This window comes from Chiloscyllium plagiosum, chromosome 27 (genome assembly GCF_004010195.1).
Source record: "Chiloscyllium plagiosum isolate BGI_BamShark_2017 chromosome 27, ASM401019v2, whole genome shotgun sequence".
Lineage (NCBI taxonomy): Eukaryota > Metazoa > Chordata > Chondrichthyes > Orectolobiformes > Hemiscylliidae > Chiloscyllium > Chiloscyllium plagiosum.
In genome coordinates this window covers 45,137,064-45,165,058 of record NC_057736.1, presented here as the reverse complement: position 1 = coordinate 45,165,058, position 27,995 = coordinate 45,137,064, and the positions used below count along the sequence as shown (strand labels likewise).

The 27,995-nt window shown below is 40.0% G+C and overlaps 1 protein-coding gene across 7 annotated transcripts in view; it reads right to left on the bottom strand.

Moving 5' to 3' along the window:
- Positions 1-27,995, bottom strand: part of LOC122563754 (adhesion G protein-coupled receptor B2-like) — a 776,300-nt gene that overhangs the window by 443,979 nt on the left and 304,326 nt on the right. For all 7 annotated transcript variants that reach the window (XM_043717945.1, XM_043717942.1, XM_043717944.1 and 4 more), the window contains one exon: positions 20,371-20,535. In XM_043717945.1, coding sequence (XP_043573880.1) covers positions 20,371-20,535 — 165 coding nt within the window. The remainder of the gene's footprint in view (positions 1-20,370; positions 20,536-27,995) is intronic.

The following is a 27,995-nucleotide window of genomic DNA, read 5'->3' as shown; positions in this document are numbered from 1 at the left end:
GAAGGAATTGGGAATATGGGATGGCGTTTTTACAGGGGGCAGGATGGGAGGAGGTGTAGTCCAGTTAGCTGTGGGAGTCGGTCGGTTTGTAGTAGATGTCCGTGTTGATTCGGTCACCTGAGATAGAAATAGAAAGGTCGAGGGAGGGGAGGGAGGAATCTGAGACTGTCTAGGTGAATTTGAGGTCGGGGTGGAAGGTGTTGGTGAAGTGGATGAACTGTTCAACCTCCTCGTGGGAGCACGAGGCGGCGCCGATACAGTCATCGATGTAGCGGAGGAAAAGGTGGGGGGTGGGGCCAGTGTAGTTGCGGAAGCTGGACTGTTCCACATATCCTACGAAGAGGCAGGCATAGCTGGGGCCCATGCGAGTGTCCATGGCTACTCCTTTAGATTGGAGAAAGTGGGAGGAGACCCCCTAATCATCAGAGGGAAATTGAGAAACAAACTTGTAAGGAGATCTCAGCAATCTGTAAGAACAATAGGGTGGTTATGGTAGGGGATTTTAACTTTCCAAACATAGACAGGAACTGCCATAGTGTTAAAGGTTTAGATGGAGAGGAATTTGTTAAGTGTGTACAAGACAATTTTCTGATTCAGTATGTGGATGTACCTGCTAGAGAAGATGCAAAACTTGACCTACTAACATGTTGGTTCCAAACTCTGATCAGCAGGCCTTTAAACAATTCCCAGATGTCAAATGCGGACTTGACCAATAACAGCTGTTTCCACTTAACTGTCCTTAGCTCCTGCCTAATACTGACATAATTTGCCTTCCCCCAGTTTAGTACCTTCCTGCAAAGTCCTGAATTATCTTTATTCATAGCTACCTTAAAAGTTTAGGAATTGTGATCACCGTTTCCAACTGAGACTGGTACAGTTGAGAGCAGAAGTGAGTCAAAGAGTCAGGGCAAGCAGGGACAAGGTAGGACTAATAAATTAAACTGCATTTATTTCAATGCAAGGGGCCTAACAGGGAAGGCAGATGAACTCAGGGCATGGTTAGGAACATGGGACTGGGATATCATAGCAATTACAGAAACATGGCTCAGGGATGGGCATGACTGGTAGCTTAATGTTCCAGGATACAAATGCAATAGCAAAGATAGAGAGGGAGGCAAGAGAGGAGGGGGAGTGTCATTTTTGATAGGAGTGGCAAGTTTAGGAATTGTGATCACCGTTTCCAAAATGCTTTCCTGTAAGGTCAGTCACCTGGCCAGGCTCATCAACCAGTACAAGGTCCAGTGTAGCCCCTTCTCTCTTTGGACTATCCGCATATTTTTTCAAGAAACCTTCTTGGATACACCTCACAAATTTTGCCCCATCTAAGCTTCTTGTTCTAAGGAAGTCCCAGTCAACACTGGGGAAGTTAAAATCACTCACAATGTTGTTTTTTGCATCTTTCAATAATCTGCTTGCATTATGGGTTGCACAGTGGTTAGCACTGCTGCCTCACAGCGTCAGAGACCCGGGTTCAATTCCCGCCTCAGACGGCTGACTGTGTGGAGTTTGCACGTTCTTCCCGTGTCTGTGTGGTTTTCCTCCGGGTGCTCTGGTTTCCTCCCACAGTTCAAAAATGTGCAGGTTAGGTGAGTTGGCCATGCTAAATTGCCTGTAGTGTTAGGTGAAGGGGAATGGGTCTGGGTGGGTTGCGCTTCGACGGGTTGGTGTGGACTTGTTGGGCCGAAGGGCCTGTTTCTACATTGTAAGTAATCTAATCTAATCTAATTTCTGTTCCTCAATGTCTCCGTAGTGGTTGGTGAGGATGGGAGGGGCTACAGTGTAGTCCCATCAGAGTGATTGCACCTTTCTTATTTTGAACTCTACATATTGTCTCAGCAAATGCGCCCTTGAGTATGCCTTCTCTGAACGCAGCTGTAACATTCTCCCTGTTCAGCAATGCAAATCCTCCACCTCTTTTACCTCCTTCTCTATTTCACCTAAAACATTAAAACTCTGGAGTATTGAGCAACCAATCCTGTCCCTCCCTCAACCAGGTCTCTGCAATGGTGACCACATCATAGTTCATGTACTGATCCAGGTTCTACGCTCATGTGCCTTACCCATAATTCTCCTTGCATTGAAACAAACAGAATTCAACTCAACAGCCCCATCGTGTTCAGTAACCTGTCACTTCGTTTCAGATGTACTGGTCATAACATCTACTCTCACCTCAATCTATCCACTTTCTGATATGCTGCTCAGGATTCCAGCCCCCTGCCACCCTAGTATAAACCCTCCCAAGTAGTACTTACAAACTTCCCTGAAAAGATATTGGTTCTCCTCTAGTTTAGGTGCAACCTGTCCCTCCTGTACAGGTCATTACTGCCCCAGAAGAGGTCACAATAATCCAAGAACCTTAAATCCTGCTACCTGCACCTGCTCCTGAACCAAGCAGACATCTGTCCTATCTTCCATTTCTACACTCGCTACACATGGCACCTGGAGTAATCCAGATATTTACAATCTTTGAGCACTTGCTCTTTAACCTACTGCCCAGGTTCCTTAAATTCCTGATGCAAGACCTCATTCCTCACTTTGTCGATATCATTGGTACGAACATGTAACCTCTAACTCATCATTCTTCCCTTTCAGGATGCCCTGCATCCATTGAGGTGCATCCCTGACCTCAGCACCAGGAAGGGAACACACTACCCTGAAGTCACATTTTCAGCTTCAGAAATGCCTGGCTGCTCCCCTGACTAAGGAATCCCCTATCACTGTTGCTCTTCCCTTCCTCTGACCCCCACCCACCTGTAGTCAAGTCACTTGTAGTGCCCGAAGCTTGGCTCTGATTGCACTCCTCTGAGGTCATATTATCCTTATCAGCTTCCAAAATGGAATTCCACTTAGTGAGTAGGACCCCACTCCTGGTAACTTACACCTGGTAAGTTTGAGTTTATGCACTTCAGTTGGAAGAAAAGAGATATCGACTATTTCTAAATGGGGAAAGACTTTGAAAATCTGAAGCACAAGGAGACTTGAGAGTCCGAATCCAGGATTCTCTTAAGGTTAACATGCAGATTCAGTTGGCAGTTAGAAAGGCAAATGCAGTGTCAGCATTTATTTCAAGAGAGCTAAAATACAAGATGGGGGTGCACTGCTGAGGCTGTACAAGAATCTGGTCAGACCACATTTGGAACATTGTGAGCACCTTTGGCCCCGTGTTTAAGGAAAGATGCACTAGCATTGGAGGAGGTGTACAAAAACGATACTAGGGTTGAAGGGTTTGTTATGTGAACTGAGGACTCTGCGCCAGCACTAGATGGAGTTTACAAGGATGAGAGAGTATCTCATCGAAGCTTACAGAATATCACGAGGCCTGGATAGAGTGGAGGTAGAGAAGATGTTTCCACGAGGAGAGACTAGGACCTGAGGGCACAGACTCAGAATGAAGGATTGATCCTTTGGAACTGAGATAAGGGGGATTCTCTTTAGCCAGGATAGTGAATCTGTGGAACTCATTGCCGTTGAAGGCTATAGAAGCCAAGTCACAGAGATAGATTCTTGATTTGTAAGAGAATGAAGGGCTGTTGGGAGTGTTATGAAGTTGAAGGCTGTGAATTGGATACCTGTATTGGATACCATTTAGACAACAAGTTGAATTTAACTGATAATTTTAAATCATGCCCCAGGATACTAAAACTCAATCACATTTGAAATTATTGTTTTGCCAACATCGAACCAATGAGACGATCTGATGTTGGGGATATTAAAAAAAAGCAGACAATTTGAAAATTGGAGACACAGCAACTGCTATCAACACAGATCCAAGAAATTAAGAAACAATCTCAATCAAAGATACCTTTTCATATGAAACATATTCGCAGTGAAAAGAAAGAAGATGACCCAGGGAGATCTTTAGCCGGAAGAAGACAGATATGGAAGACGACAGCTGCTGTGTGGTTTTGAAATTTATTGGAACAGGGAGAAAGTGAGGATTGTAAATGCTGGAGATCAGAATCGAGAGTGTGGTGCTGGAAACGTACAGCAGGTCAGACAGCATCCGAAGAGCATAAGAATTGACGTTTCGGGCATAAGCCCTTCACCAGGAATATTGGAACAGTATATTGTTATGAACTTGGAGGAAGATAATAAGGCATTAAGAGAAAGGGGAGCTTAGAATTGTGAATAGTTGTTGTTTAATGTTCATTTTCAGAGTCAAAGAATAAATTGATATTATTTTCTTTAAGTCGTTGAATTTGGGAGTTCTCTGTCACTCATATATAGATTAATACATATGAGACTAGATGTTTGGTTTAATCAACAGAGTGGTTCACTGCCATGTCGTAACAGGAGAAGGTAGAAGAATGGGGTTGAGAAACATATCAGTACGATCGAATGGTGCAGCAGCCTAATTTTGCTCCAATATCAAGTCGTAGCTATACAGCACAGACACAGACCCTTCAACCTAAATCGTCCACGCCAACCAGACACCCTAATTAAATCGAGCCCCATTTGCCAGCATTTAGACCATATTTTTGTAAGCCTTTCCTATTCATATACCCATCCAGATGCCTTTTGAATGTCATAATTATACCAGCCTTCACCACTTCTTCTGGCAGCTCATTCCACACACACCACCCTCTGCATGAAAACGTAGCCCATTAAGTCCTTTTAAATCTTTCCCTTTTCACCTTAAACCTATACCCTCTAGCTTTGGACTCCCTCACCCTGGAGAAAAGAATTTGGCTATTTACCCTAACCATGCCCCTCATGATTTTATAAACCTTATAGGGTCACCCCTCAGCCTCCAATGCTCCAGGGAAAATAGCCCGAGTATGTTCACACTCTCCCTCTAGCTCAAACCCTCCAATCCTGGCAACATCCTTGTAAATCCTTTCTGAACCCTTTCAAGTTTCATAACATTGTTCCTATTGCAGGGAGACCAGAACTGAATGAAGTATTGCAGAAGTGGCCTAACCAATGTCCTGTACAGCAGCAGTATGACCTCTCAATTCCTATACTCAATGCAGTGACCAATAAAGGAATGCATACCAAACACCTTCTTCACTATTTTATCTACCAGTGATTCCATTTTCAAGGAACTAGGAACTTGCATTCATCAGGACCTTACCATTAAGTGTCTAAGTCCTGCCCTGATTTGCCTTTCCAAAATGCAGACCTCACATTTATCTAAATTAAACTCCATGTGCCACTCCTTGACCCATTAGCCCACCTAATTAAGATCCCATTGTACTCTGAGATAACCTTCTTCACTATCCACTACACCACCAATTTTGGTGTCATCTGCAAACTTACTAATCATATCTCCTATGTTCACATCCAAATGATTTATATAAATGACAAAAAGCAGTGGACCCAGCACCGGTCCTTGTGGCACACAGCTGGTCACAGGCCTCCAGTCTGAAAGGCAACCCTCCACCAGCATCCTCTGTCTTCTATCTTTGAGCCAGTTCTATATCCAAATAGCTAATGCTCCCTCTATTATGTGTGATCCAACCTTGCTAACCATGAGAAACCTTGTTGAATGCCTTACAGAAGTCCATATAGATCACGTCCACCGCTCTGCCCTCATCAATCCTCTTCGTTACTTCTTCAAAATACTAAATCAAGTCAGTAAGACACACTTTCCCATGCAGAAAGGTATGCTGACTATCCCTAATCAGTCCTTGCCTTTCCAAATATATGTAAATCCTAACCTGAGGATTCACTCCAAAAACTTGACCAACCCCGATGTCAGACTCATCGGTCTTTAGTTGCCTGGCTTTTTCTTACCACCTTTCTTCAATAGTGGCATCACATTAGGCAACCTCCAATCTCCCGGCACCTTACCTGTGGCTATCAATGAAACAAATATCTCAGCAAGGGCTCAGCAATTACTTCCCCAGCTTGCCATAGAGTTCTAGGGCACTTGTGATCATGTCTTGGGGATTTATCTACCTTTTTGCATTTTAAGCCTTCCTCCTCTGTAATACGGATATTTTTCAAGATGCTGCTATTTATTTCCCTATACTCTCTATCTTTCATACCTTTCTCCACAGTAAACACTAATGCTAGATTTTTGATTTGTATTTCCCCCATCTCCTGCTGTACAACACACAGGCAGCCTTGCTGATCCTTTAGGGGCCCTATACTCTCCCTAGTTACCCTTTTGTCCTTAACGTATTTGTAGAATCCCTTTGGATGATCCTTAACGATTTGCCAAAGCTATCTCATGTCCCTTTTGCCCTCCTGATTTCCGTCTTAAGTATACTCCAACTACCTTTATACCCTTCTTGGGATTATTCAGTCTCTGCTACCTAGATCTGACAGACGCTTCCCTCTTAATCTCAACCAAAACCTCAATTTCTCTAGTCATCCAGCATTCCCTATGCCTACCAGCCTTGCCCTTCACACTAACAGGAACATACTGTCTCTGGATTCTCGTTATCTCATTTTTGCAGGCTTCCCATTTTCCAGTCATCCCTTTACCTGTGAACATCCACCCCCAATCAACTTTTGACTGTTTGTGCTTAAAACAGTCAAAAATGGCCTTACCCCAATTTACAACTTTAACTTTTAGATCTGGTCTATCCTTTTCCATCAGTATTTTAAAACTAATAGAATTATGGTCACTGGCCCCAAAGTGCTCTCCCACTGACACTTCAGTCACTTGCCTTGCCTTATTTCCCAAGAGTAGGTCAAGTTTTCCACCTTCTCTAGTAGGTACATCCACGTACTGAATCAGAAATGTTTCTTGTGCACACTTAACAAATTCCTCTCCATCCAAGCCCTTAACACTATGGCAATCTCAGTCTATGTTTGGAAAGTTAAAATCCCCTACCATAACTGCCCTATTATTCTTAAAGATAACAGAGATCTCTTCACAAATCTGTTTCTCAATTTCCCATTGGCTTTGTGGAGGGGTCTATAGTACAATCCCAATAAGGTGATCATCCCTTTCTTCTTTTCAGTTCGACCCAAATAACTTCCCTGGATGTTTCCGAGGAATATCCTCCCTAAGTAGAGCTGTAATGTTATCTCTATTCAACAATGCCACTCCCCCTCTCTTTCTTGTCCCCCCGTCCATCCTTCTTATAGCAGCTATATGCTGGAACATTAAGCTGCCAGTCATGTGCATCCCTGAGGCATGCCTCTGTAATTGCTATGATATCCCAATTCTAACCATGCCCTGAGTTCATCTGCCTTACCTGATGGGTCTCTTGCATGTTCAGTTTATCAATTCTATCTCATTCTCTGTTTTATTCCTGCCCATCCTGACTGATGATTTACTCCTTTTCCCAACTGTACCAATCTCAGACTGATCTCTTTCCTCACTATCTTTCTGAGTTCCCTCCTCCAGCCCCCCTTACTGGCTTAAATCCTTCCAAGCAGTGTAGTCCCCTTCCAATTCAGGTGCAATCTGTCCTTATTATACAGGTCACTTCTACCCTAGAAGACATTCTAATAATCCAAAAATGAGAACCCTTCTTTCCCTGCACCTGCTCGTCATCCACACATTCATCTGCTTTATCCTCTTATTCCTATACTCACCAGTTCATGGCACTGTGACTAATCCAGATCTTACTACTCTCGAGGATCTCCTTTGTAAATTTCTGCCTAACTTCGTATGTTCTCTGCTCACAACTTCGTCCTTTTCTCTTTCTATGTCATTAGTTCCAATGTGTACAATGACCCTCCTGTTAGTCCCTCTCCTTTTTGAGAATATTCTGCACCCTTTCCAAGATATCCTTGATCCTGGCTCCAGGGAGGCAACACACCATTCTGAGATCTGGCTGTCAGCCGCAGAAATGTCTGTCTGTCCATCTGACTAGAGAATCCCCTATCTTAATCAATCACCTTGGAATACCCCTCATTATAGCTGTCTTGGTACCAGCAACCTGGCTGTTTGTGCTACACAGGCTATGGACACTGCATTGAGTGCATCATACCCTACATTTTCCAAAACAGCATACTTGTTTGAGATGGGGATAGCCACAGAAGACTATCTGCCTCCCTCTCCTACCTTTCCTAGAGGTCACCTATCCACCTGACCGTACCTTCAGTTTATCTCCCTCCTAACAAATGCCACCAATCACATCCCCTAGCTCCTGTAAATTCCTCATCGCTGCACCGATCAATCCATGTAAACGATAGGATTCACAAACAATCACACTTGTTGCAGACATAATCGTCAGGAATACAGAAACTCTCCTTAATCTCCCAAATTCAAGAGGAAATACACATTATTCCACTAAAGACTATCTTTGTACCTTAACAATAGACAAACCCCGAAAACAGCACAGTCTTACTGCTCCAGGCTAGTTTAGTACTTATGCTTTTCATATTTTTAAAGTTTAATCAAGAGACAGATCTCAATAAAAAAAACATATGATCAAAAGAGAACTCACAACTGTAGATTTGAAAGAACCAGAAGGTTATACTTTAAAACTAACCACTTAACTGTTCTCCTGTCCTCCTCACCCACCGTCCTCCTCATCCACCAGCCCCCCCCACCCCCACCCCACCCAGGCTTCTCCAAGGTGGCCTATGAATTTGACTGTTTGCTTATTTTAGAACAAACTTGAAACCAAATAGCAAAGGCAGTTAGCTATGCAGGTTAACTGGATCAGACAGCTGTGCAGGTTTACTGCTCCATTTGAATCACTTCCCATGTGGTCACTGCCTTTGTCTCTCTTTTTAAAGTGTTGTTGCTTTGATTTTTTTTTTCTCTCTGAAGTTCCAAATCAAAGCACCAGCTTATAATACAGTAATTACTCCACCTAGAATTCAAGGAAATCAGCTCCAACACTGAAAATACCACAAAAAAGGAGCAGCTCTTACAGCCACAATTATTTTCTGTTCTCCATCTTGGATTACCTAGAATCCTATCTTATGGTTCTACTATAAAATTAGGGGGGAAAATTGATTTGAGGAAACTTGGACTTCATTTGTGCAATCTAAAAACAGTTGCAATAATGGAATCAACTTCAACTTGTTCTCAAACACAATCTTTCCAGTTGCACCAGAAATGTGGCTATCTTCACACACACTATGCCACTTCAAGCTTGAAAAAACAGTAGTGTGAGTGAGAGTTCCATCAAGCCTGAACAGTCAGAGATGATGACACCACTGCAGCCAACATTTAGAAAGAAAAACTAATAGTCTACAGCTTCCCGTAAACATAGGCACTTGACTCAAAGTCAGAATTCAAAAGAAGGCCACTGTATTTGTGTGTAAAAATAACAGATGGTGAATACTATTTTTAAAAATAAGGATCAAAACCTCATGTTTACTACTTCCATGTGGGCCATTTATAGAAAATGGATCCAAGGATTAATGATAAGTTTTAAAACTTCATTCCTTTCATAATATCAATACAAAAGAGTGTTCTGAGTTTTATGATTATTTCACAATACTTGGTCAAAATGTTATAACAGTTCTTTGAAACACTAACATTAAAAAAAAATGAATCTCTAATAAAAAGACCCACAAATCATATTTGCAAATACAGTGCCATTTCTTCATCATCATGGGTTTAAACAACTAGAACTATCTACTTAAAAGCATGTGGGTGAACCATATTGACTGAACTCCACATTCCTAAAGTGGATTTATCGCTCACTACGCTTACATTCCAGAAGTGAAAAAGAAAAAGTTTCATTCATGTTTCACAGTATCTGCACTTTTTATACCTGATAAATTTCTATCGTTAAGCAACTTGGAAGACTCTTCAGCAAATTTGTAAAGAACTGTGAAACAATGCTATTAGTAAAGCATTCAGATCGTCCAATAAATTGTATTCGTAGAGATTATTGAGATTTCAGTAGTAATGTTCCCTTGAAATCCTCTATACATCAATGAAAATGTCATGCAAATTAGTTGGATTATGGTAGACATTGAGTTTCAGTTCTGGAGCAGGCTATTTCATGTAATGAAGTCATACAAAAATAAACAGACAACTGGCCAAAACTGGCTGGACTAAACTGACACCTTAAAATAGATGATAAAACATAGGAGTAGAAGGCCATTCAGCTCATCGACTTTGCATCACCATTCAATTATATCATGAGTGATTTAATAATCCCCAATCCCACTTCTCTGTCTTATCCCCATAATGTTTGATTTCGTTACTGATTAGAAATCTGTCCATCCTGTCCATAAATATACGATTGTCACAGCCTCAATAGCTTCTGTGGTAACAAATTTCACAGAATCACTACCCTCTGAGAGAAGAAAATCTCATCTCTGTCTTGGTAACAAAATGAACACTTTTGATGAAATTTGAACTTAATAAAAACAAATCTGTAATTAAGAAAAAAGCTACCCCAATAGGGCCAATGTCAAAGTTGTTGATAGTCAGTAAAAAAAAATTAGGTTCAAGAATGTCCTTTCGGGAAGAAATTGACCATCCTTACCTGGTTGGGCCTACATGAAACTCCAGTCCTGCAATGTGGTTGACTCGTAATTAGGAATGGGCAATAAATACTGGCCTAACCAGCAATGTTCATATCCCACAAATGAATAAAAATGAACCCTAACTTTGAGATTAAGCCCTCTGGACCTATACACTCTCACAAGGGAAAACATTCTCACAGCATCTACTCTTTAAGTCTCCAAAAATTTTTATATGTTTCAATATGATTTCCTCTTATTCTTCTAAACTGAAATGAGTATAAGCTCAATCTACTAAACCTCTCTTTATAAGAAAATCCCTTCATACCTGGGATCAACCTAGTGAGTCTTTGCTCGACCACCTTCAGTGGCTGTTTATCTTTCCTTAGATAAGGGATTCAAAACTGTTCAGAGTATTTTGGTGTGTTGTGATGAGTACATTGTACAGTTTTATAAAGTTCTCCCTATTTTTATACTCTATTCCCTTTGAAACAAAGGCAAATAGTCCATTTGCCTTCCTTATTGCCCATCAAATCTTGATGCTGGCTGTTTGAGATTCTTGCATGAGAACTCTCAAGTCCTCCTCTGCCAAGCTTTCTCTAGTCTTGGCATATTTAAATAAAATTCAGCTCTTCCATACTTCCTGCCAAAATGCATTTTCCCACATTGAATTCCATCTGCCAAACTTTTGCCCACTCACTCAGCCTTTCTACATCCCTTTGTAGACTTGCCCACCTTCCCCCCTCCTCCCCCCCAACCCCACCATCTATTTTTGTGTCACCTACATGCTTGGCAAAAGTAGATTAACTTCCTTCATCTGTTGTAACCAATTGTGGCTACAGCACTGAAACCTGTGTCACTCCAGCAGTTACAGGAAATGCCCCCATTATCTCAGCGCTCAATTAGTTACACAATCCTCTAACAAGGTACTGCCCTCAACACATGGAATCTTAACTTATTAAGTAGTTTGAACACGTGGTACCTTAGTCTGCCACCCTGCAAATTCAACTTTTAACAATGGAGGAGCTCCACATTTCTGACAGAAGATTCTGAGCAGATCTCCTTCAGAAACATAGAGCTGTAATTCCCTTCTGACAGTCACTGTAGTGAAGACCTTTTAGGGAAGGCAATACACATCCTCTTTCTTACAGCAGTAAGTTGCCTTATTCCAAAATTTCTGAAATGTCCAGTATTACAGACAGCCAGTTTGACATCAGCTGTGAAAAGATTAGATTAGATTACATTACAGTGTGGAAACAGGCCCTTCGGCCCAACAAGTCCACACCGACCCGCCGAAGTGCAACCCACCCATACCCCTACATTTACCCCTTACCTAACACTACGGGCAATTTAGCATGGCCAATTCACCTGACCAAGTTAAGTACAAGAAATATGCTGGGGGAGGTGGTGTTGGGTACCAAATCAGAAGTGGGTTATGGAGACAAATTAGTAGAATACCAACTGAGTAGTATGCCAAATGAGTAGGGAGCAGGGTGTCAAGTAAGTTCCCAGTATGCAAGATGGGGAGTGGGGTGGAGTTGCACGGTGGAGTTGTACTGGTCCAGAGCAGGGGAAAGCTGGGTGATATAAAATCAGTTCCAGAGGCCGAACACAGGGTTTGAATCTGAAATGAGGGAGGGGGATTAAGTCTAGCAATGAAGAAGTCTGGTTGGATTTGACACCAAGCCAAGGGATGTTCTGCGAGGTTGGGTGGGGCAGAGAGGAAGTGTGGGTCAGGACTAGTGGCAAGGGATGTGTGTGTCGGGCTGGGGGGGGGATATGTGGGGGCAGAAGAGGAGGGTGGGGAAGGTTCAAGTTGAAAAAAGGCAAGTAATGATCCAGGGGCAGAGGAGCATATTTTGTCCGGTAGCCAGGAAAGTGTGTCAGAGAAGATTTGATATCTGCTCAGCATCTGGTAAATGTTAAGAGGTGTGAGGGTAGTGTAAATGAAGGTGTTTTGGAGGTGGGAGGGGAGCAAGATCGATTGAATAGTTGCTCCGGAATTACAATCTGTATCTAACAGTCTAACCTTTCCTCAGTAACGACTAATCAACTCCATCAAAGCTCTCTTAATTCTCCAATGCTTACAGAAGGTTTTGGGCACAGGGAATTGCCAAGCTGAATATTCAATTTCATATAATTGTAGAACCTTTACAGTGCGGAAAGAAACAGTTTGGCTCAACAAATCTGGGATAACATCCCATCTAAATCTAGACTCCTACCCATTCCCGTCAACCCTACATTTATCATGGCTAATCCACCTAGCCTGCACATCCCTGGACACTATGGACAATTTAACATGGTCAATTCACCTAATCTGCACATCTTTGTAAGAGGAAGCTAGAGCATCCGGCAGAAACCCGCACAGACATGGGGACTATGTGCAAACTCCACACATTGAACCCAGGTCCCTAGCACTATGATGCAGCGGTGCTAACCACTGTGCCACCATGCCACCCTATTTCCTGGGCAATCCTCTCAGAGTCTCCTCGAATGGGGATTTCACAGGAGACCCATGCATAACTCCCAACTTTGTTCCAGAAACAATTATCTGGCTAGCAGAAAGTCTAACTATCGCTTTTACTATTGAACTGAGCTATCAAAGATCAAATTACTTGGAATTGACACACAGAAATAGCCATTAGACCCAACTGGTCTATGCCACTGCTATTGTGCAATGAGTCTCCCCTCATCCAAACCCATCAGGACATTCTTTTCTATCTCATGTACGCTATTCATCTAAAGTATTCCTTGTGTCAGCAAGTACAGCTTTCTAACCACTTTCTGGATTAAAATGTTTCTCCTGAATTTCTTACTGCTTTAATGAGCGCCTGTATTGCATTTAATAATCATTAGTTATGTATTGTCCAACTGTGAAAACCCTGAAGGGCTCATGCCCAAAACGTCGATTCTCCTGCTCCTTGGATGCTGCCTGACCTGCTGCACTTTTCCAGCAACACATTTTCAACTGTGAAAACACCTTCTTTACATATGTCCTATAAAACTGCTTCATTATTGTAAATAGCTCTAATAGGTCACCCTCAGTATCTCTTTTCCATTGAAAATGACCCAGCCTGTTCAGTCTTTCAGTTCTGGCATTTTTCAGCTCCATATGCTTTTTGTATTATGGAGAGCAGAACGGTATACAATAATTTTGGTGTGGCTAGACAAAGACTCTACATGGCATCAATATAACTTCTTGTCTTTTTAATTCTCTTGTGATAAAAATTATCTCGCTTTTTTTTGTCCTTGACTCATTGATATTCTCCAATTCAAAATGACCCTGAGTAGGCATCATTGTCAACTCATGGGAGATCCACCAATGTACTCTGGATCCCTTTTCTGCTTTGCCCCATTTAGATTCCTGTTGTCCAAGGAGCTATGACAATGATGTGCTGTTTTATACTATTACATAGACCACTATTATATCAGACCATTCACCAGGAACTGCAGATTACTTCAATCCTAGCCTTTGACGGCACTCACGTAAGTGCTGTTGTAATTAGATGTGGAGGTGCTCGTGTTGGACTGGGGTGATTTTTGACATTGGAATTACAAGTTACTAGACATATAACTTAAACATTTTTTGACTAGCATGTCTGGCAGGGATTAAAGCTATATTTACTACTTTATCTAAGATTGATAACTAGCATTGACCATGAGCTGAAACAATTTTTTTCTGATATGTTTCATTCAACAGTGCAACAGACAGTACAATTATCCAACAGTGAAGCTTAGGTCACTATTAACTGGAATCCGAATGAATCACATCAACACTGTGTGACACAACCAGCAAAGAGACTTAATATTCTACATGAATGACTCATGTGCTGATCCTCCAAAGTTTCATAATCTACAAGGCTCAATTCAGGATTGCAATACTCACTACTCACCTGGACACAGCCAGACACAAGACTCAAGAAGATCAACACTTATTCAGGTTAGAACTGTCTTCTTCATTGGCACCCTGTCAATGATCTTAACATTCATTTATTCCCTCCACCACTGTCTGTGTACCAGATAACAGGATTAAAATATCAACTCACCAAACTCAACCTCAGAAACTCAGAAACAGGAGCATAACAGGATCACATTTCTTTCCTTGGAATTATATTGATGCCCGTTCATCATCACTGGCAAAAAAAATGTTGAATTCACTTAACACCATCATGAACGCACAACTAGGCTGCAGTGGGTCAAAAAGACACCCACCACCACGTTCTTCATTCCTAACAATAAGGTAATTAATATAGCATTGTTACTGTCATATATATGAAATAAACACTCACAAAAAAAAGCAATAAGGTTGAACCTTGATTGCCCAGTGTAATTGAGAGGAGTGTCTGTGAGTAGAGGAAAACGCCAGATTGTTCAAGCCCCACCCCACCAATGTTAAATTATTAATATCAAAATGTATGCTTCTCTTGGATTCACTCAATTTAGCTGTCTCCAGTAAGATTCCCCTGTTGTTTTCCTGGCAAAGCCAACTTGTACAGTAATAGAACAATGGACATGAATGAAGGAAAAAGTACTGGTAATAATCACAAATAATCTCATTTTTAACTAAGAGAAGGTAAAATGGAGCAGAAATTATTGAGGTTTGCTATAAACCAAACATGCAGAAAAGGTCATAAATATTCTATTTACCTTTGATAAAACCAGTTTAAAAAGCAATAAGGCACAAGAAAATCTATGGCTCTGTTGCCCTGATCTATAGTGTATAATTAGATACCAAATACCAAATTAATACTTCATTTATCATCTTATACATATATAAAATTATCATTTTTTAATTTTACAAATTATAGACGTTTTCTGAGGCTACAATCAATGAAACTTTTCTATTCAAGTATTTTTGTGGCATAAATAAAAATGAATTGCTCAGCTTTAAGTAACAATAATTTATAAAGAAAGAAATCACTAAGTCAAAAAGCACTGAAATACACTAAACTTCTAAACAGACACATCGCATCACTTCAATTACAAACTGAATAAATACAATAGAAGTTGCTGTTAATGAGTGGTAGAATGGATTGAAACCAGCTCTCAGGTAAAACATTGTTCAAATAAACAAAAGTGAAATCTTTCAAATACTGGTTATCAGAAATTAGAACAGTGAATACTGGAAATGCACAACAGACCAGGCAGAACTGAGGCCAGAGGAAGAGATGTTGACATCAGAACTGGAAGAATTTAGAGATGTAATAGTTCTTAAGCAACTATAGAGGCAAGGAAAGGAATGAGGAGAATGAAGGAAAGAACAAAAGGGAAGCATTGTGATAAAGTGAAAAGAGGAATGATTTAATAACAAGAGGGATAATTGTGCAATTGAAAGGGGATAATAATGAAATAAGTATAGAAGCAAAAAATGGATTTGGAGAAGCAGTAAGCACTACTAGCAGAAGATTATCAGCATCCTCATTCTCTCCACCTTTGATCACTAGCTCTGCACTTGTTTTAAGACCTGTTGCATCCTTGCTATTTTCATTTCTGATGAAAGGTCTCAACGTGAAATGTTAGCTTTTTTTTATCTTTCCAGGAATGCTGCACAGTCTGTATGCCATTTCTAACAGTCTCTGTATTTTGCTTCCTTTTAGTACAAAGAACAAAGAAAATTACAGCACAGGAAATGGCTCTTCGGCCCTTCAAGCTTGTGCTGATCCAGATCCTCTATCTAAACCTGCCGCCTATTTTCTAAGGGTCTGTATCTCTCTGCTCCTTCCCATTAACGTATCTGTCCAAATACCTTTTAAATGATGCTATCATGCCCGCTTCTACCACCTCCAATGGCAATGCGCTCCAGGCACCCACGACCTGAGTAAAGAACTTTCCATGTATATCTCCCCTAAACTTTTCCCCTCACTTTGAACTTATGACCCCCTAGTAATTGAGTCTCCCACTCTTGGAAAAGGCTTCTTGCTATCTGTCCCATCTATACCTCTCATGATTTTGTAGACTTCAATCAGGTTCCTCCTCAACCATTGTCTTTCTAATGAAAATAATCTTAATCTACTCAACCTCTCTTCATAGCTCGCACCCTCCATACCAGGCAACATCCTGGTGAACCTCCTCTGCACCCTCCCCAAAGCATCCACAATCTATTGGTAAGGCGGTGGCCAGTACAGTATGCAGTATTCCAAATGTGGCTGAACCAAAGTCTTATACAACAGTAACATAATCTGCCAACTCTTGTACTCAATAGCCCATCCAATGAAGGAAAGCATGCCGTATGCCTTCTTGACCACTCTATCGACATGCCTTGTCACCTTCATGGTACAATGGACCTGAATACCTAGATCTCTCTGTATATCAATTTTCCCAGGACTTTTCCATTTACTGTATAGTTCACTCTTGAATTGGATCTTACAAAATGCATCACCTCGCATTTGCCCGGTTTGAACTCCATCTACCAATTCTCTGCCCAACTCCCCAAACTATCTAAATTTTGCTGTATTCTATGACAGTCCCCTTTCACTATCTACTACTCCACCAACCTTAGTGTCATCTGCAAACTTGCTAATCAGACCACCTATATCTTCCTCCAGATCATTTATGTATATCACAAGCGACAGTGGTCCCAACACAGATCCCTGTGAAACACCACTATTCATAGTTCTCCATTTTGAGAAATTCCCTTCCACTGCTACTTTTTGTCTCCTGTTGTCCAGCCAGTTCTTTATCCATCTAATATACTAAGGAGATCCAATATACTAAGTGGAAGAGCTCAAAATTATCTCGTCCATTCAAGAAGATCAGAATTAAGAAATGAATAACAATTTTAAAATATTTTAAATGGTTAGGCAACTTCGCCCCTAAAAATGTATTGAGAAAATATTACATCAGACATGTTAATAAAATCGACAAACAATTTGCAGTTCAGAGTTCAAGTCTCTTTTCAAAAGAGATTATAAAGGATACCACTGTCAAATGTGTTCAATAGTGTCAGCTTTGTTCAGATAACAGAAAGTGTTTTGCAGTTCATCTCGCTATTAGCATAAATTAAGGTTAATGAAACACATCTGAATAAAGTTAAAAATCACACAACACCAGGTTATAGTCCAACAGATCTAATTGGAAGGAGTAGCTTTTGAAACGCTGGTCCTTCATCAGGACAACCACCTGATGAAGGAGCAGTGCTCCGAAAGCTAGTGCTTCCAATTAAACCTGTTGGACTATAACCTGGTGTTGTGTGATTTTTAACTTTGTACACCCCAGTCCAACACCGGTTTCTCCAAATCACATCTGAATAAGGTAGGGGATTTAAAACTTTCCAAACATAGACTGGGACTGTCATATGTTAAGGGCTTTGTTAAGTGTGGAATTTGTTAAGTGTGTACAAGAACACATTTTTTTATTCAATATGTGGATGTACCTACTATAGAAGAAGCAATACTTGATCTTTTCGGAAATAAAACAGGACAAGTGATAATGGAGAGCACTTTGGGTCAAGTAATCATAATTCAATTAGTTTTAAAATAGTTATGGAAAAGGATAGAATTGGTCAAAAAGTTAAAGTTCTAAGTTGGAGTAACGCCAATTTTGATGGCCAATTTTGACAAGAACTTTCAAAAGTTGATTGGGAAGGTTATTGGCAGGTAATTGGACAGTTGGGAAATGGAAGACCTTTAAGGATGAGATCATGAGAGTTCAGAGACAGAAAATTCCTGTTAATGTGAAGGGCAAGGCTGGTAGGTGTAGAATGCTGGATAACTAGAGAAATTAAGGCTCTGATCAAGAAAAAAGGAGGTAGATAGACAGCTGGAATTGAGTGAATACCGAGACAAGTATAAGGGCAGTAGAAGTACACTTAAGACGGAAATATGGAGGGCAAAAAGGGGACATAAGATAGCTTTGGCAAATCATGTTAAGGATAATCCAAAGAGATTCTATAAATACAGTAAGGGCAAACAGTAACCAGGAAGAGAATAGGGCCCTTAAAGATCAATGTGGCTGACTATGTGTGGAACCACAGGAGATGAGTGAGATTCTGAACAAATATTTCACATCAGTAAATACTGTAGAGAATGCCATGGAAGCTAGGGAATTTCGGGAAGTAAATAGTGATGTCTTGAAAAGAGTTCATATTACTGAGGAGGAATGTGGTGGAGTCTTAAAACATGGATAAATCACCGGGACCTGATCAGGTGTGCTGTAGAACTCTGGGGGAAGCTAGGGAAAAGATTGCTGGGACCCTTGCTGAGATATTTGTATTATCAACAGCTACAGGTGAGCTGCCAGAAGACTGTAGGTTAGCTAATGTGCCATTATTTAAGAAAGGTGATAAGGAAAAGCTAGGGAACTATAGACTGGTGAGCCTTATGTCAGTAATGCGTACATTATTGGAGGGGATTCTGAGGGACAGGATTTACATGCACTTGGAAAGACAAGGACTGATTAGAGATAGTTAGCATGCTTTGTGCATGGGAATTCATGTCTCACTAACTTGATTGAGTTTTTTTGAAGAGGTGACAAAGAGGATTGATGAAGACAGAGCAGCTGACTTTGTATATATGGACTCCAGCAAATCGTTCAACAAGGTTCTGCAATAGCAGGGTCATAGGGTGAGATCACATGAGATCCAAGGTGAGATAGCCAATTGGGTACAAAATTGGCTTGAAAAGAGAAAATAGAAGATAGTGGTAGAGAGTTGCTTTTCGAACTGGAGGCCCATGACCAATGGTGTGCCACAAGGATCAGTACTGGGATAGCTTTTTGTCATTTATATGAATTATTTGGATTTGAATACAGGACATATGCTTAGCACATTTGCAGGTGACACAAAGTAGATGTAGAGGACAGTGAAGAAGTTTATCTCAGGGTCCAACGGAACCTTGATCATATGGGTCAAAGAGCCAAGGAGTGGCAGATTGAGTTTAAATTAGATAAATGTGATGTGTTGCATTTTGGTACAGTAAATCATAGTAGGACTGATACAGTTAATGTTAAGGCTCTGGCAAGTGTTGCTGAACAAAGAGACTTAGGAGTGCAGGTGCATAGTTTCTTAAAAGTGGAGTCGCAGGTAGACAGGGTAGTGAAGAAGGGATTTGGCACACTTCCCTCATTGTTTAGAACACCAAGTTATAGGAGTTAGGATGTCATGTCGTAGCTATACTGGACATTGGTGAGGCCACTTTCAAAATACTGTACAATTCTGGTCACCCTTCTATAGGAAGGATGTAGTTAAACTTAAGAGGGTGCAATAAAGGTTTACAAGGATGTTGCTGGGACTAGAGGTTTGAGCTATAGAGAGAGGCTGAATAGGCTGAGGTTTTTTTTCCTTGGAGCATCGGAGACCGAGGGGTGACCTTATAGAGGTTTATAAAGTCATGAGGGGCATGGATTGTTTTTTTTCCCCAGGTAGGGGAGTCCTAAACTAAAGGACATAGGTTTAAGGTGAGAGGGGAAAGTTTTTAAAAGGACCTGAGAAGTATTTTTTTCATAAGAGGGTAGGACGTGTATAGAATGAATTGCCAGAGAAAGTGGTGGAGGTGAGTACAATCATAACATTTAAAAGAGATTTGATAATACATGAAAAGGAAATGATTTGGAGGTGCTGGTGTTGGTCTGGGTGGACAAAGTTAAAAATCACATGACACCAGGTTGTAGTCCAACAGGTTTATTTGGCATCATTAGCTTTTGAAGTGCTGCTTCTCAAAAGCTAGTGATTAAAAATAAACCTGTTGGACCGCAGCTTGGTGTTATGTGATTTTTTAACAAATAGGAAAGGTTTAGAAGGATATGGGCCAAATCTGGCAAATGGGACTAGGTCAGATTGGGATGTCTATTCAGAGCAGATGAGTCTCTTTCTGTGCTGTGTAACTCTATGACTCTAAATTTTTTTCAACATACATAATAAATCAAAATTCTTTCAGGCTTCTTCAATGAAATAGTTTGTTGTAATAATTCAACCTGCATGAAGACTGATTTTAATTTCTTTGTGCTGTCAACCCTGTCCCTAAAAATGCAAGAAATGGTCCTACCCTCAAAAAAAACATTCTGAAGAGACACACAATTGAAATAAATATTTATACCAACCAGGGCAGAGTGCAATGTTGCAGAGCTTGGTTTGGAGCTCTGGACCCTGACACGCTTTCCCTCCATGTTGTGGAGCAACGCACATCCGAGATCTGGTTCTCGATCCTCTCCCACAGGTAACTGAGCACAAACTCCAAGGCGACCATTCCTCCCAAAGACCATGTACTACAACACAGTGTAAATTACATGAGGGATCTGACACTGCAGAATGCTAAAATAACAAGTATAACTCTTTCATCTTGATGACAAACCCAATATAGTATAAAACATGCCTCTTTGGTGATGTTTTACAAAATAGATCATTATTGTCTCAACTGAGCAAAATGTTTTTGGACATATTTGTTAGTTTAATAATATGAAATTAAAATTCAATATTCCTTACTGATAACTTGCCTGGAACTTTCTCAACTAAAATTTCATTTTTTGTGCAATTTCAATTCCCACAAAGGGAAGTCATGCTCCATCAGAATACTAATTTTCCATCCTGCATTCCTTTCAAGCATAGTACAGTCATAGAACGGAAGTGCAGGAGTGCTAAATTTAATTGACTAAATTCATTTTTCAAGACTATCAGAACAAATCCATTATCTTTGAAACTATAATTACCAAACTAAGTTCTTAATGCAATACAATAACTCTGAGACAAATCTAAAAAGATGCCAAAGTTTTAAAATCTCAGTGACAACTTTAGTACACCTTTAATGATCAATCTTAAAAAATTAGAGTGAAATAGATATTGTTGTCATTCCTACACCATACAATGTTAGCACATGATTCCAATAATCGATGACCAACATTTCAATCATGCCATTAATTGGAGGCAACAAAGCCATGTGTGTCCACAGGGAGCGATAAAACATATAATAGAGTATAAACCATTTTCTTTCCCAAGGGATTATCATAGTGCACTTCCTGATTAAATTACAGAGGCAAAAATGAGCTTCAAATAGTACTTTCTCTATCCCTGATTCAACACAGACAATAAGCTGGGAAAACATGAAGAAAGGGAAGGAAAGAAAGAAAATGAGGACAAGATTTGAAAATGTAGGCTCCAGGAATGTGCTGAGTATGCTTTCATCATGTTTGTGAGCTGCTGAGATAAAGCAGCTTTTTGTCAAAATCAGAATGAGTAACTCCTTCCCCAAAAATAACCAGCAAGGTTCTTTTGGGACAATGTATCACTGGGAACTTAGGCCTTATTTGCTCTTTTTATTATATTTACCCATATTTCTGATGTACAATGGATTGCAAGTAGATTTTAAATTCTGGTGCATAAACAATATTATCATACTCTTTATCGGAATTCCTGATGAACAGATTTGTGCTCATTGTAACATATGGAGAAGAGACTGTTCTGTATATTACAAAAAGTGTTAATTTCTTCAGTGATGAAAGGCCAGGAACAATCAATGGGAAATCTTAGAAAGACCTCAGAGCAAAAGCAATTTTCAAAGAAAACAAAGAATATATGTGCACAAACCAAAGTTTTGGAATTGGTACCTGTACTGTTTTAGACATTTGAAGTGGTTATACTGCATTATGGAGCTTCAGCAAAATAAGCTGGTATAGTGGTAAGATCCTAACATGCTGGTTACTGGTTGCAGATTCACAAGTGTGAGATGAAGATATCAGAAAACTAAACAAGTTAGATCACTCAAACTGTGAACAGTTAACAGATTAGAACGGTTGAAAAGCGAAACAAGTTGTGGAGACACAAGAATAAAATAAAACAGTGAAGAGTTTTGCAAATGTTTTGCATGAGACTCAACTTTTATGCTAATTCGAACTTCATACAATCTTGAATGTGTGTGATGCAAAGTGTCCATCTTAGCCAAGGGAAATATAATACAAGTAACATCTGAATAAGAAAGGATGCATCATTCAGTCTGCCCTAAAGCTATGCACAAAGATGACTGTGCACTACACACAGACATTATATCTAAAACCTACTGATCTTCACATTTTTGATGTTATCTGAATTTGAAAAGTACCTTTTGGTACATCATTATTTCCATTCTGGTTATTTTGGACTTGCATATTTCTTTTGGTTTCAGCAATTATTTAGTTTATTTAACTTGCAGCCACAAAGTATTTAAAGGCAATTTTTCTTTAATGAATTGATGATACACACTGAAAGTTGTGGCATACACATTGTGCGGTGTGGTAAAAATATACATTGTCTTGTGGATGTTTTTATGCTTACATGACAGGAAACTTCCATACATTATTAGAATTCAGCCAAACCGTATTTGTACTCTGAAATCAAGTACTATGCATGCTATATAATTTAGACTGAGGTCTCATGAGAGATGAGGTTCTCCTAATCAAAAACTGAACCAATAAAAATATTATCAATTAATTTTGACTTGAAGCTGACATAAACAAAAACAAAATAAATCCCTTTGCAAACCAAAAATAAATCCAACAGGATTAAAAGTACCTTTATTGAGAAACATAATAGGAGCTATAATCCAAGAGGACAAAGGTCCTGGGAAGTTCCTGACTATACATTAATTTCATTGAAACTGCAACTGCCAAATTTAGCTGTCAGATTAGTATTTCCTGTAGCTTTGCAAACATTGATAACTAGGATTTAAGAGATGCTCAAAGAATTAGTTGATGAATTAAATGAATGTCTCTGGTTCTAGTTCCAGCTGGATGTTAGCAGCAAAGAATGTAATTTCAAGCAAGAATCTTAAGTTTAGCAAAGCATATTACTTTGGTATGAAGGGAGAGCTGGCGAAGATTGATGGGATAAATGATGTGACGATACTATGGCTTTGAGAGGTGTATTTTGTTTTAGTCTTTTTTGAAGGAAGGCTTTGAGCCAGAGGTGCCGAATTATCCCTTCCAAGCCAATAAAGTAAACATCTTGTGAGGCTTTAAGTGAGAACAATAGAAGCAGCATGAATGGATAGAGTCAGGCTCCCAGAGAAACAGAGTTTTAGTTAGGCTTTCAGTAGTTGTTGGAGTTTTGAAGTTGGCTGTGGAAGCTGTTAAACTAATGTGGAGGTCTCTCTCTCTCTCTGCCACAATTTTCTCTTGGTGTTCTTTTCTCCTGGATTGGAGAAACACTGCATGTGAGACAACCTATCTTACTAGGGGTATATTTCTGGGATGTCACTATATTGGAACAGTTGCTGTTTAATAGTTAAGTAATCTATTACCATGTTAATTTTTCCAATAGAGTTAAAGTTATACCAATTCTTCTTTCTTTTGTTTGCATTTTCTTACTGGGTGTAAGAATACAGCGTGTTTTGTATAAAGCTGGGTAGCATTACCAATCAAATTACATGTGGAACACAGCACCTTACACTTACCTTTAAATAAGATAAAAGCTATCTCCTTGACATATCTGAAGTGGGGGGGTGGGGTGCGTGGTTTGGTCTGGTAACGTGGTAAAGAATTAAAAGAAAGCATCAAAAATATATTTTATTAATAAAACTAAAACTCAACAAAAAAATCCTAAGGATATAATAGTAAGAATGTTAGGAGTAGTGTTATATTAAATGTGAGGGTCTTATATTAATGCAAAGAATATTATAAAGTTTGCGGATTGAAGCTATTTCATAAACCAGCAAAGGGTCTGCAATAGTTGACAAATAGTGAATAACTAGAATACAACTGGCCAGAAAAATAAAACCAGATTGGAAGAGCATTGGTAAATCCATGAAAAAGAGGAGAATAACTTAAGTAAATGTTGGTCCCATACAGGCATAGGCCAGAGAAATTATCATGGAATTATGAAAATAACAAAGATGTTATTGTTGAGTCCAGCTTTATCACGGAAAACAGGAATTACACACAAGAAATGAACAGCAACGTAAGGGCTCAAAAGACCAAGGTAATTTAGTTACTTAATCTTGTCATAGAAAAAACTATACTGGAGAAGCTCAAGGGACTAAGATTCAACAAATTCACAGATTAATGATCTACATACTATAGTTTTAAAATATATAGTTGTGGTGATCATGGCTGTGTGATTATTACTTTCTAAGTTGAGTTAAGTTCTACAATGATCCCAGAAGATCTATTCAAAATAGGAAGGAGCGGGAAACAGAGAATTTACATACCAATAAATTTAATGTCAGTTATCAGAATAATGGTGGAATCTGTTATGAAGGAAGTTTTTAAAATGCACATAGAAAATCATCGCATGATTGGACAAAGTCACTATGGTTTCTACAAAATGGAAACTGGGTTGACAAATTAGAGGGTTTTCTTGGGTGTGGGACATATAAACTGCAACCCGATAATGTAATGTACTTGGAAATCCAAAGGACGTTCAATAAATTTCCTCACAAAAGGTTAATATATAAAGGTCCATGGAATTGGGAATAAATATTAGCATACTAGAAAAGTGACTATTGGACAAGAACCAAACAGGACACAAACGTTTGCTGACAGTACTAAGCTAGGTGGAAATGCAAGCAATGAGCATAATAGGAAAAGGTTGCAAAGAGACTAACAGATTTTTTTTTTAGATTACATTAGATTACATTACAGTGTGGAAACAGGCCCTTCAGTTAAGTAAGTGGGTAAGAAGGTGGCATATGGATTTTCACAGAGAAACACAGAAGATAGGAACAGGATTGGGCCATTTGGCAACAACAGGTTGTTTTGCTATTCAATATGATCATGACTGATCATCAAGCTCAGTGCCTAACTCCATCCTCCCCCATATCCATTGATCCATTTAGCCACAACAGCTATGTCTAATGCCGTCTTGAAAACATACGTTCGACTTCAATCACTTTCTGTCTTTTGAATTCTACAAGCTTACCACTTTCTGGGTTAATAAATTTCTCCTCATCTCATTCTTATAAGGTTTACCCCCTATCCATAGACTATTACCCCCAGTTCTGGAGTTCTCACCATCAGGTATATCTTTCCTGCATCTAACCTGTCTAGCCCTGTGAGATCCCCTCTCATTTGTCTAAACTCCAATGAATACAATCCTCACCAAATCAACCTCTCCTCATACGTAAGTCATGAAATCTGAGGAATCAATTTAGTCAACCTTCACTGCACTCCCTCCATCGCAAGACCATCATTCCTCAATGAAAATAATATGGAGAAGTGTACAGTTCATGACATTGATGATAATAATAGAAAAACAGTATGTTTTTAAAGGAGGTAAACTTGAAAATGTTGACATTCAGAAAGTACAACCAATTAAGGATTGTAGGTAAAGAGCATGCAAATACAGCAAAGAAATAGGAAACTATATGGCATATTGACATTTATTGCAAGGTAACTGAATTACAAGAATTATGGAGTCTTATATAGGGTTATACATGTCTTTGGTGAGACTACATCTGAACTACTGTCACAGTTTTGTCTCCATTTTTAACAGGGTATAATACTTGCATTGAAAACAGTACATAAAGTTTCACTAGATTGGTCATTAGGATTAGAGAGGCAAAATAAATTGTGTCTATACAGTGATGAGGAACTTCAGTTACATGAATACCATGGAAAAACTAATAATATTACTTGTTGCAACAGCAACAGAAGTAGACTCGCTAACTTTAAGGGCATTTAAATAGTCATTGGATAAATAAATGGAATAGTGTAGACTAGATGGGCTTCAGATTGGTTTCACAGGTCGGCGCACCATTGAGGGTCAAAGGGCCTGTACTGCACTGTAATGTTCTATGTTCTATGATCCAAGACCAGGCAGAAATTATGGAAAGATTGGGAACCAAGGGACACAATTTACTGTGATTGGCAACACAGCAAAGGTAACAGGAAGCATCTTTTAAATACAAAGCTTGACTAATGAAATAACTCCACAGATACTGGTTTCCCAGGTCATCCTTTACTTACGCATGAAGGGTCCTTGACACTGATCTAGCTCCCTCAGACTCAGCTCTCAAAGTGAACAGGATGTCTGGCACTCCTGTTCTTATGTGTCCACCAGGGCTCTCGGACTGGAACAGAATAATAGCTCCAATCAGAGAACTCATATTCTCTGAGGTCCACCTAGCAGACTTCTGTACAGTCACTAAATCCCTCCCCCTCCGAGTCTGAGGACATAGGCCACATCATTTTTTTTGTAACACCAGGTCAGGCTCCTCCAACTCTGTCTCTGATATGGGTGGTGTGTAATGCACATTAACTCACCTCTTGTGTCTGAAGCACCTTAGAAGAAATTCATTTTCTTCAGACTGCAATGGCATCACGTCCACTGTGTCCACTCAGCTACCGATGTATCTTCAACGCTCGACAGAGATGGAGAACCCACAGACACCAGATGTCAGAAATGCTATCAAGGAGCTCCCACACTGTTTGCAAGTTTGCAGCTTTCAGTGCTTGTTCAAAACTATTATTCCTATTCAAACTTTATACCTTATTCGACTTGACCTTGAATCGACCATGTCTATTACCCATGCAGGACCATTCCTGTGGTTTCTACACCAAATTTTGGGCCCCTGAAGTAAACTGCCTTTCTTGCTGAGCATAGTGTTGTGTCCAGCATTGGCATTCTTGATTCCATTTCACCCCACCCTGTCCCCGGTCCGGGAAAATCAGATTTAACCTGGTGCGGAGTCCTCATTAGCAATTCAGCTATACCTGTACGATGGGTGGTCCTATAAATAAACAGGAACGGGAAGAGTTTGGTATCTACGGAAGTGCTGCGTTGTTTCTTTACGATTGCCTTCAACCTTTGGACTGCTCTTTCTGCCAGACCATTGGATGATGCATAGCATAGAACTGTCCTAATTTGTTGAACACCGCACGTTATCTGTGACCAACACTTCCGGGAAACCATGTGTTGCAAAAGAGGTGCATGGTTTTCTATCATCGTCCCCATGTTTGTCAAATGAAGTCTATACACATCCAGACACCTTGATTGGGTGCCCACAATGACTAAGAACCATGAAAAGACCTGCATATTTGACTTGTAACTGAGCCCATGGTTTAACTAGTTATTCGTATGAATGTAGGTGAGGTGCCGGCAGTAAATTTTGTCCTTGTTGGCACTCTGGGTACAGCCCAACCATTGTGTCTATGCCTTTTCATTTCTCCCATCACCACCAACTGTTTCACTTTTGCCAAGATCAGATCTTTCTGTGTCCAATGTGTGATATTGTCATCTATGACTGGATGTGTGTCCAGAAAATGTAAAACCGAATGGACTCAGTGAGGGTACCATCAGTGATGTATCCACCAGCAGGAGGTGGCTCAATGCATCTACATTCACTACTTTGCCTCCCGGATAGTGTTCCAACTTGTAACTATATGCACTTAGTATGAGAGACTATCACTGAATTCGGCCTGAAGCCCTGGGCAGTACTGCGTGGTCCTCCTTATTTACAAACGAAAGGGACCGTATTGTTGAAGAGGAGAGTGTGAAATGGACTGGTAAGCTAGAGGAGATACTTGTTAGGAAGGAAGATGTGTTGGACATTTTGAATAACTTGAGGATAGACAAGTCCCCCGGGCCTGACGGGATAGATCCTAGGGAAGCAAGAGAGGAAATTGCAGAGCCGTTAGCAATGATCCTTTCGTCTTCACTGTCAACAAGGGTGGTACAAGGGGACTGGAGAGTGGCGAATGTTGTGCCCCTGTTCAAAAAAGGAAATAGGGATAACCCTGGGAATTACAGGCCAGTTAGTCTT